At 40.0% G+C, this 11,023-nt stretch overlaps 1 protein-coding gene across 1 annotated transcript; it reads left to right on the top strand.

Moving 5' to 3' along the window:
- The first annotated feature begins 471 nt into the window (after nucleotides 1-471).
- LOC127292404 (tyrosine--tRNA ligase 1, cytoplasmic-like) lies at nucleotides 472-9,260 on the top strand. The gene is made up of 11 exons (XM_051321790.2): nucleotides 472-856; nucleotides 1,962-2,063; nucleotides 2,142-2,301; nucleotides 3,062-3,345; nucleotides 3,455-3,581; nucleotides 4,791-4,902; nucleotides 4,997-5,079; nucleotides 6,329-6,474; nucleotides 8,045-8,150; nucleotides 8,789-8,850; nucleotides 9,064-9,260. The coding sequence occupies exons 2-11, from the start codon at nucleotides 2,035-2,037 to the stop codon at nucleotides 9,080-9,082; spliced, it is 1,128 nt and encodes a 375-aa protein (XP_051177750.1). The 5' UTR covers nucleotides 472-856; nucleotides 1,962-2,034; the 3' UTR covers nucleotides 9,083-9,260.
- Nucleotides 9,261-11,023: the final 1,763 nt, after the last annotated feature.

Consider the following 11,023-nt stretch of genomic DNA (forward strand, 5'->3'; position numbering starts at 1 on the left):
GGGCCCCATGTAGCTAGTTGTTGCTTGGAGAAGTAGCTACGGTCTGTGTAGCTTAAGTAGCTGGACTATATATACGTGCGCGTCAGAGCTAATGTAGAAGAAACACTTGAGTGAGTCTCGTTGCGTGAGTCTGTGTGCCCTTATATGCAGTAGAGCACGGAGCTGGATCGTAGCTGAGCTAGCCATGCCCACGACGGGCACATGTTTAGAGTTCTGCCCAGATTCAGGGCACTCCAGGAGTTCAGCTCCTCGGGAGCTCAACGCCTCAAGCCTTTCACGGTGGCCGGCCGAGCGCCGTATCAGTCGAGGGGAGCGGAGCTGCGGTCTGCGGAGGCAGCAGGGGCGGAGGCCGGAACAGTAGCCGCCGGAAGTGACTCACGACGCTCGGTCGTCCACAGCCGACGGAAAAGGCAGCCGAATGCATTAAGTGGGCTATTAAGAATATTATAGGGATCAAATTTTATCCAAAATTCTTGGTAGGACACGGCCCGCCCCCCTTCCTCTTCCAACTCCCTTCAATGGAGCAGCCAACCCGAATCCTCTCACACAAATCCCACTATATAGTTTTGCGTCCGTGGATCCAAGGCAAATCGATCGGGATTCTGGTCACATAGGTACACAGCCACAGGGTTACCTGTATCCAATCACGACCCTCCTTGGATTAGTACCCGAGTCGGATTAGTACCCGAGTCGAATTAGCCACAGCCCTGCAGAAGCACTATATAGTCTGCACCCCTAACCCTTCGTCATCAAAGTTCCGAGACTTTAGCCGCCGCTGCCATCTAAACTCGTCTTCCGTGAGCCTCACGATTCTGCCGGTGACAACCATCTTTCACCTGCAGAATAGCAGCAGCAGGTAAGTAAATCGATCTGGGGTCTCGAAATCTTCCATGTTTTTTTCTCTGTGCCTCAGTCTGCGGACGTTTAGTTTTCTTTTGCCAGACGATTATTGTTTCTGCTGCTGTGGATGATAGCTGGCGCAAAAGCCCTGCGCCGGCTCCCCTTACACGCTAGACCTCCCGTTGTAGAACCCCCCTAAAGTCCCTAGGACTAACAAAGTTAGCCCTGTACAGTTTTCTTTCTTTCTTTCTTGTTTTCCTTTCTAGCTCTGCTACTCCCTGTATGCTCCCGTCTTCTCGACGGTATTTTTCTAATATATTATGACGCATGCTTTGGCATGTGTTCGAGAAAAAAAAATTGTTAACCATAAACTTTTGTCAAGTGTTTTATGTTCTTGCACTGCTTTCAGGCAAGGCTACAAACCAGTTGAGTTCAGAACGTGCTAGGCTAGACTCGCCTCGTACTAAAAATAATACAATAATAATCTAAGTCGAGTTAAAGGTTGAGCTGTAGAGTTGTCTCATACTCAGCTTGTAATGATATCGGGCCAAATAAATTAATGACAATTTCTATATACTCCCTCCATACCGGTTTATAAGCACATTTCTAGATTTGAGAAAAACTTTGAGCATTAATTTGGTCAACAATATATGGAATATTTACCGCAAAAGTTATACCGTTTGAAACTTCTTTTGCATACGAATCCAATGGTATAATTTTTGAGGCATATAAATTATATTTGGTTGACTAAATTAATGGTCAAAGTTTTTCTTGAAACACGTAATGGGCCTATAAACCGGTATGGAGGGAGTACTACTTGTTGTAAGCCAATTTATTTCAACTAATTTAACATAACAAGGTCAATCTTTCCAATTTGTTTGACAATAACCACATCTACATCACTGGTAAACAAATAACTATACGAAAGACCAGTCCAAAAAGACCTGTTTTGTGTTTACCAAGTTAAACAATTTTGCGATAGACTATGATCAGATATTTTAAAACGTCATAATGTGAGCACACAAACTACAGGTCTTTTTTCTTTCTTTGGGGGCGGGATGAAGTCATGGTCTTTCTAGTCATTACTGATATATATTATATTTTACTATTGCCATGTACAGGTTGTCTTGTACTTGTTGTATATATATTTTATATATACATAGTGGACTGCGTTTGCGACCCAGTTTGAATCCCATGGAAGAGGCGACAATCTGCACCACATGGTAAAGTGCTAACTTCGAAGAACTAATCTTGGACTAAAAATTCAGGTGAAAGATCTATGGATTTGAATTTGTGTGTAGGAATGCTGGCGGGATGAGTTTGGATCAGAGGTTTGCAATAATTAGGAGCATAGGCTTGGAGAGCATTGATGAGGATGATGTTAGGAGGCTACTGGGCAAGAAGGTTGCTCCAGTTTGCTATGTTTGGTGTGATCCCTCCCCTTCGGTACATATCGCCCAGGTATGGTAACAGAAGTTTTACTTTATCTTCTATGCTGCTACTAAAAACTTCATAAAATATTTGGTGCAGTTTTTCTAAGAAATGATATCAGCATAATTGTATCATAGATCTTTTTAAACAATGGCCACTTCGTGCTATCTCACTGCTTTCTTCTCAATACAAAATGAAACACATTTGGCTGCCTGTTTGAGGGGGAGAAGAGGATGTCAGAATTATTATATTGCACAATTTGGATAATTTGGCCAAGTTTTGCCTACATGGCATCACATCTTCTCCTCGATTTCCTTGTCTGCCAAATTTTAACTCTCAGATGTGTAAACAAATGCGTAGGAGAATAATCAGATAAGTATAAGATAGGAGTCTTACTTCTGTAATCACATGGATTTAAATGAATGGAGCTGAAGATGTTCGATGGGAACATGTGCTGTGCTATAAGATAAGTACTTTGTAGAAACTTAATTTTGGGTAAGTAACTCAGGCACTAGCAACATGTTTGTCAGTGCCAAGTTTAGACTATTGTCATTTGCATGGGGAGAGGAGGCATTGTATTATTTGTAATTATAGATTCTTGCGGTGAGGTAAGTGTTAATGATGTGCTATATACGGCAATTGTCTACCTGTCATTTATGCACCGTCCGGACTTCAATTATGCTTGATATTTTGCTTCACTTGTAATAGCAGTTCTGAGTGGGGGTCTTTACTGTTCACATACAAATTATATTTGTGCAACGATTTACATTTATCTGTTATCGCCTTGCAGGGGATCATGATGGTGATCAATGTTAGGAAGATGGTTAAAGCTGGTTGCAAAGTTAAAATCTTGATAGCAGATTGGTTTGCTCGTATGCAGCACAAATTTGATGGTGATCTAACCAAAATCCGAACTTTGGGACTTTACATGATTGAGATATGGAAAGCAGTTGGCTTGGACCTTAACGGGGTCGAGTTCATATGGTTGTCCGATGAAATAAATAGCCATTCAGATGAATACTGGGCACTTGTCATGGATATTTTCAGAAATAATACTTTGAGGACGATAATAAGGTATTCCTAAATTTACACTTTTCCAAGTTTCATTTCATTTACAACCCTATGAGTATTATGTTATCAGATCATTTGTTGGAACAAGCAAGTTAAGTTGTTTAAGGAACAGGTGCTGTGGAATTGAGGACCGATTCATGCTTAACAGAAGTATTATTGGTTCATATGACCCCAAAAATGTGACGGCTTCAAAGCTCTTTACCCCTTGCGTGCACTCTGCTTGTATATTATTGCAAAAGGTTGGTTATAGTATACTAACATGCTGATCATATGTTGCTAATTTCAGTAACATTTGCACTATATCAGCTTCCTTGAACTTTAATTTTCACAATTATTATGAAAAGAGTTTAAGAAATGAGGTGATGTTATAGCAACCAAATATGCTTCCAATACAAAGACAGCATGAGGGCCATAAATTTGAAAAGTACTGTTTGCTAGATTCAGTGTAGCCTAGATGGCTAGGTTAGCTAACCTTAACCTGGCGTTGTTAGCTTAACCCTGATAATGTGTTTGGCTACAGACATGATTAGCCAAAATTACTACTTGGTTAGATTAGGGGGATTAATAACAAAAAAAAGTAGAAATAAATGTGCTGCCTTGCCCTTACTCCTTCCGTCCCAAAATATAAGGCACCCTTAAATTTCGCAGGTCGACAACTTATAACTTTGACTATAATTTGTACTTATAATATGCCCACAAAATTTATATAAATATATATGAAATGAAAGAGATTTGCAAGACAAATGCAACGATACCATATAAACCATAAAATTTTGTATATATTAGTGGTCAAAGTTGTGCATCAAAGACCATGAACAAAAAAAAGCGTGCCTATATTTTGGGATGGAGGGACTATTTATTATTTAAAACTCTGACCGTGTTAATTTAAACCTGTTAAGGGCGTTTAGCAGGTTGTGCTACTGGCCTTGGAACTTGGCAGACTGGTGAAGTTGTACAGCTCAATTTTAATATATTGTTTGGGTAGCCATGCATGCCAAGGTTGCAGCGAGCTGCTTAAGTGGTAGGGTTTGCACCTAGATTGTCTGACTTAAACAGCGCAATGCACCTAAACATGGCCATTTATCTATTGCAAACACCTGCCAAGTTCGTAGACGCAGCTTACTGCATCACTTTACTCATTTTATAGGCCAAAAAATGAGTTATGCAGACCTAAACTTCTATTACATTAACATTTATTCATTTTACTCTCATTTGTCCAAAGGGATTAAAATTTTACCTTCTTGTGTAAGTATCATTTTTCTTATATTCACATGTTCCGTAATCAGCGTTGTTTTAACAAAGTTGTCATGGATGAACCATGTTTTGCTATAAAACCAAGGAAAATATTGTATTGGGATAACTACCCAAATACAGAGGATGCCTTTGGTAGTGCAATGAAGAATATTTCTATTATGCCTGTAATAAAAACTTTTCTATTAATATTTCAGGCAGACATATGGCTATTGTCCATGGATCATGAAGAGGATCTTCATGACAAGCTAATTAGACAGTACTGCAAAGGCATGAAGCATGAACATAGACCTATTATTCTGTCCCATAGTATCCTTACTCAGCCTTTAGTTTTCGTTTGCATGTTTATGTACTACTTTTTTCATGTCGAAGTATGCACATGTATCCTTGACTTGGTGTACAGATAAGCTCCCCAATTTAATAGAACACCCTGAATATGGTAAGAATGGGGATCCAGCTTGGGCTATCTTCATGGAAGATCGGGAGGTACTCTTGCATGCCACATTGTTCATGTTGTGCTTATTCTCGTTTTATTTGTCCTGAGTATGGTTTTACATTCTCAAGCTATCTATCCCCAAGCCTTTCAATGAATGGAATATGATATCACAAACAGTCAAAGGTCCTATCAAGATACCTGTTTAGCTAGTACCTTTGTTCCCCAAAGGAGATACTACAGATTTTTCTGAAGTTTAACATTATCTTCTATACCTGTAAATGTTTAGAATTGACAGTGTCAGTAGAGATACTTTTTAGTTATGCAACACTACGGTATCACAGTCACAAAATATATGGTCAAGTTTATTCTTTCAAGACTGCAGAGTGCGTGGTACTCAATAAGTCGTTTTATGCTGTAAACTTATTGAATACTACCTCCATACCAAATTAATTCACACAGCTTTGTCTAGATGCAGATATATCTAGACGAATTTCAATGTGTAGATACATCCGTATCTAGACAAAGCTGAGTCACTTAATTTGGAACGGATGGAATACTAAAAAGAACAAATGTGGAGAAACGACCATTTTAATTCCTCCTAGGATATTTATCAGAACGAATAAAAATTTAATCACGATAACAAAATTGGGTTATGTTGTCCTAGAAATCACATCTTGTAATAGATGTTTTTTTACTATCAGTCTTGACTTTCCAGTTCAAATTGGGTTATATAGTCCTAGAATTCACATTTTTGCCAAGTAATTTTTCTTGTAGTTTAGTGCTGAATTACCAGAAAAATAAAGCAACCACACACCATACGGAATAATGGATTACTCAAATGCGTAAACAACGTTGGATGTCACTTAGCACTTCATGTTGGATCAAGTAAATCCGCCTTCTTGTTTAATGAAACCGCTTGCACTACCTGCCGATCTTTTTCCTCTACTGAAACTGAAAAAATTTGATGCCCCTACTGTTGATCCATTTCAATTGAAAAAAAGGGACTTGGATGAAATAAAGCATCCAAAATTGGCGCATATTTTTCCTCAAGATTATGACCATTACATTTTTGGCTTCATATATTAAGCCGAACATGTGGGTTCAATAGTTAGCCTACAGGAGTCTTAATGTTGTTTGGCTTTCTTAAGCAACTGTGGAGTCCGAAAGTGGATTTTGTTATTGCCATTCAGTGTAGCATTACTAGAGATGTGGCATATGCTGCACTTCATGGATCTTTGATATTTGTATGCATTTTTTGGGGCACTTCTGATTTTTCCATCTAACATCTCTCTCTTTCAGGCTAATTTAAGTGACAAACTAAGCAGAGCTTTCTGTCCTCCGAAAGTTGCAGGAGGCAACCCATGCCTGCAGTACATCAAATATATTGTGTTTCCATGGTTTGGATACTTTGAGGTACCTAGGAATGAAGAGAACGGTGGTAGCAGGTAAAATTTCTCTCTGAACAATGTGAACCGGTACAGTACCTTTACATCCTTTTGAGGATGTGATGAAGTATGTGCAAGTACAAATGACATGCATAGTTTGTCAGTATGCAGTTAGTACAGATTTGTTAGAATGAGAGCTTTCTTCTTCCTATGGTGTGGTTACTAAATACTCCCTTTTTTTTCAAATTGTAAGATGTTCTAGCTTTGTCATAAGTAAAATTTCTTTAAGTTTGACCAAATTTATAGAGATATATAACAATATCTACAATAGCAGATAAGTATATTATGAAGCTATACTTCATGGTAGATCTAATAAAACTAATATGGTGTTGTAAATGTTGGTACCTTTAGATTATAAGCTTGGTCAAACTTAAGGAAGTTTTAATTAACCTTGCTAGTATACGTGTGTTCAATTAACTAGCACTCGAACTCCTTTCCCCTCCCCTGCTCTCACCTTCCGTTCCCTTGAGAGTCCCTCGTGAGGAGCCGGGTCAATCCCGAGCCTTTCCCGGCGGCATAGCCGGCCGGCGATGGCGGAGGAGAGACGCCGGAGAGTCCCTTGTACATATTAACTGTAGATTTTCGCCTCTTGTAGTGCTCTTTGGTGTTGGCGTTATGCCGTTGTTTAGGAGTAGAGTCCTGGATCTCCGGGGCCAGATCCAGGGTGTTCCAGCGGTTCTTCTTCCTTCCATGGAGCTCCATCGGCCGGAGACTGAGGCGGGGAAGAAGATCTTCATTGGCATCTCCTTAAATAAGGTCCTGAGTATGGGCTTCGATCTGGCTCCTCTGTACAGATCGGTGGTGTCCTCTTATTCATCCCAGCTTGGTGCTGGCGGGAGTAGAGGCCTCTCTCGATCTTGGAGAAGAGCTAGATGGAGGCGGGGAATTGCTGAAGCTGCTGCAACAAGGAGAACACACTCGGTGGCCCATGTTTGGCCGCAGACTATGATGGCCATCAGGTGGCTACCATCAACGCCGGTGATGTCTTCCGGTGTTTTCTCAACCTCCAAGTGGAGGCCTTTGGATGGACTAGCGGTGACGCTCCTCTTCTTCCTGGTTACAAGTGGTTTCGTCCTTACCAGTGAAGATGGCCATGGCGGCAGTCCTCAGAGATTCAGCGGTGAAGGAGGCCTTGATTGCTTTTTCCAGAGTTTTCTTAGGGTCCTTTATGCAAAAGAGAGGAGCTGTTCTGTATTGTTACTATTAGTTGGGGCTCCTTATGTAAAATGTAATCTCACCGCAATGTATTAATGCAGCTTCGAGGCCTTCGGGCCTTTCCTGGTTCAAAAAAAAAAAACTTAAGGAAGTTTGACTTAGGACAAAGCGTCAACATCATATAATTTGAGACGAAGGTGGTAGCACTTTTACATGTTTCCTCCTGAACCAGTTGATCTATACAATATACATTTATATGATTGAGTTATTCTGCATTTGGTAGCCAAGCGAGCAAAACTAAACAAATAATCATCCATGAGATAATTATGTGGCAACAAGTTTCTCGTCAGCGGCTGGGCAGTACGAAACGATTGCTATAATTTATCTTGATGCAACTTGTTTTATCTATGTGTAGGATGTTTCAGAACATGGGAGAGCTTATCACTGATTATGAAGGTGGTGCTCTGGATGCCGCTGAGGTGAGGCTGGCCCTTACAGAAGCACTAAGTAAGATTCTGAAGGTAATCTTTTCTTGCTACATCCATCCCCTAATTTCCCCCAATGAAAAACTTGGCCTATTCTTTTAGTAGAGATTACTCGTCAAAACTGTGAATTCTAGGGCTACATAACCCGAATTCTAGCCCTTTTCCGTTTTTTCACTGCAGAAGACATTTAGTGAACTCATCTGACGAACTGTCAATGTTCAATTGGATCTTTATGTTATGCTCCTATCAATGGGCTGTACAACCATGATGATCACTGCATATATGTACATTTCAGAACATGCTGATTAAAATGTTCTCTTATGTGCGCACATAAAATTGGGTGTTAAAATGTGATCTCATGCATATTGTACAAATAGGCAAAAGATAGCACCAATCTTTGTTATGTGTTTCTCTCTTTGCACAGTACATATATGATTGAACACATACTATGAGTTGTTATAGAATTTGAACTGGGTAAATAGTTTTATCATGGTTGTAGATCTAGTGGCTAGGAGGTTCGTAGGATATGGTTTTCATGTTCATTGCATCGGTTAACTTTTGCAACCATGTTTTTCGCTTTGAATATTGTGCTTAATTCGATCGAGACCGCTTTGACAGATTTCGTACCAGAAGTTAATTTTCTGACAAGTGGCTGTACCGATTTTTTTTTGAAGCCTGTGCGTGACCACTTCGCAAACAACTGTGAAGCCAAAGATCTGGAGTATGAGGCTATGTGGTATGTCACTAATTATATCCTCAATTTGTTCATAGTTGGACCATCCTCTTGCCTCCCTACATTTTATATTCAGCCATATTGCACATTTTCTTGAGCTCTTATAGGAATTGATTTAGAATGTCCTAAACTGTTGAGATTTTGGGATTTCTTTTATCTGTTGCTGCATCGGCGTTGCAATATTTCTTTCAATTGTTTTTTGAACTTTCCCTGCAGGTGTATGTCTTACTACTAGGGAGTAAAGGAGGGAAATGATGAGTTCAAGGAAATTGTTGTGAAGATATATGTAAGGGCAATTACGTGAGGTTGAGTACACAGGAAGGTTCATGATGGCGCTATGTATTGCCATTTTGTGTCCATGACTTTGTAATCTTTGGTAATCAGTGATTTATTTGCATCAACAAGTTAATAAAGCCCACCATTTTCCTAAAAAAAGCTGCTAATATAGCAGCGTGGCCCAAAGCAAAAAAGAAATAAAATGCCACATAGCCATCCGATAAGGAAAAAATCAGGCGCGTGTGGATCTTGTCGCGGATGGGGACAGAATTTGGAACATACTCTAGATATAAATTTCAAAAACAATGCCAACCAGTTTCTTTAAAAAGGAAAATAAATTCTATTCTCTCCGAGTAAAACAATGTCTGACCCACAACTATAGGTAGGTGTAGACGGCAGTATACATGTGCAATGGCTTAATTGGGCATATACCATTGCGAATACAAAGCCATATACTACCCTTTATATACAAATAATTTTCGTTCACACCCTTACTAACCCGAGCCAGCTTCACGAAGTTCCAGCCACCCCGACTCGCATGACATGGCGGTAGCGGCAACTGCTGGAGAAGGGTGACGCGTAAGGCTGGCTGGAGGCGGCCGCTTGTGGAGGAGGGACTTGCTGGAGGTGGCGCCGCGTAGGCTGGCTGCCGGCTGGGTTCATGGGATGCTGGTCTCAGTGAACGAGCAAATCCCTAGATCCATCCATCTATCATCCACTGGTACCCACACCTAGCAGTAACAACTCGTAAAATCCCTCCCGCTCTTCTTTTTTTCGAAATGGGGAAAAATTTAAGGGTTCACATGTGTCTAAAATTGGCTAGAAATTGAGTAGTAGTCTTGTATTAGTATGACTGAATTTATGTAAAACTTTCAGGGTTTTTTTTTCGGTAGTTCAAATTTTTGGCCAAAATTTCGTATCTATGGGCGTTCCAAACATCCGAAAGTGTTTTCCAAGTTTGAACACACGGTGATATGCTTAGTATTCAAATCTCTAAAGAGCTCTAAGGATCTGTTTGTTTGGGCTATGGCTGGCTGGCTACGTAGGAAAAGTTGTTGTGCCAGGTGCTGCTGTGAACAGAAAGATTGTCTGAAATGCCCTTCAAAGTTGTGAGAACATATAATTATCCGACTTATTTGTAATACTCCCTCCGATCCAAATTATTAATCGCACGTTTAATAAATCTAAACATGTTGTAGGCTATATATAAATCCAAAATAATAATCACATTTATTTTATCTAAGGGTGCAATATCTTAGAAGAGCTGAAAGTGCATGGAGCCCACATGTGTGGTTTTGGTAATTAATGACAATCCCTATGGACTAATGTTTGCATTGAGTTCCTCTATAGGAGTTGTCCACAGGCAATTTTTGAACCATATGTTTGCTTCAAGGTTGCAATAAGAAGAATTTGATGAAGGATATCAAGTGTAAAGTATGTCTTGAAGATGAAGATGAAGTGAGCCATCAAGTTACTTCAAGACATCTTGCAATAAGAAGAAATTGATGAAGGATATCAAGTGTCAAGTATGTTTTGAAGATGAAGATGAAGTGAGCCCTCAAGTTACTTCAAGACATCAACATGATGAAGAATGAAGAAATGAAGTGCAAGTTCAAGATGAGCCAACTCGAAGAGATCATAAGCTTGAAGCTTGCCATGGATCGAGAAATGGAGTGCTAGTTCAAGATGAGCCATCTTGAAGAGATCCTTTGATTGACTCTTGCCATCCATATGGTGATCATGGATATGTGAAGTTGCGCCGAACAAGAAGCTCTCCCATGGTGGTTTATGGGGGAGCAATCTACAAGACTTCGTCAAGCAAGCACAAGCAAGAAAGGCGTTCCATCTTGTTGCGGTCAAGATCGTCATCATCGAGCTCAAGTGGAATGCGCAAGTATAA

Source organism: Lolium perenne, chromosome 4 (assembly GCF_019359855.2).
Source record: "Lolium perenne isolate Kyuss_39 chromosome 4, Kyuss_2.0, whole genome shotgun sequence".
NCBI lineage: Eukaryota > Viridiplantae > Streptophyta > Magnoliopsida > Poales > Poaceae > Lolium > Lolium perenne.

Bases quoted from the DNA above. Each gene is read 5' to 3' on its own strand.
- LOC127292404 (XM_051321790.2), top strand. From the start codon at position 2,035: ATGGAAGAGGCGACAATCTGCACCACATG. The intron at 2,064-2,141 runs GTAAAGTGCTAA...ATTTGTGTGTAG, and splicing joins GCGACAATCTGCACCACATG to GAATGCTGGCGGGATGAGTT. The intron at 5,080-6,328 runs GTACTCTTGCAT...TCTCTCTTTCAG, and splicing joins TCTTCATGGAAGATCGGGAG to GCTAATTTAAGTGACAAACT.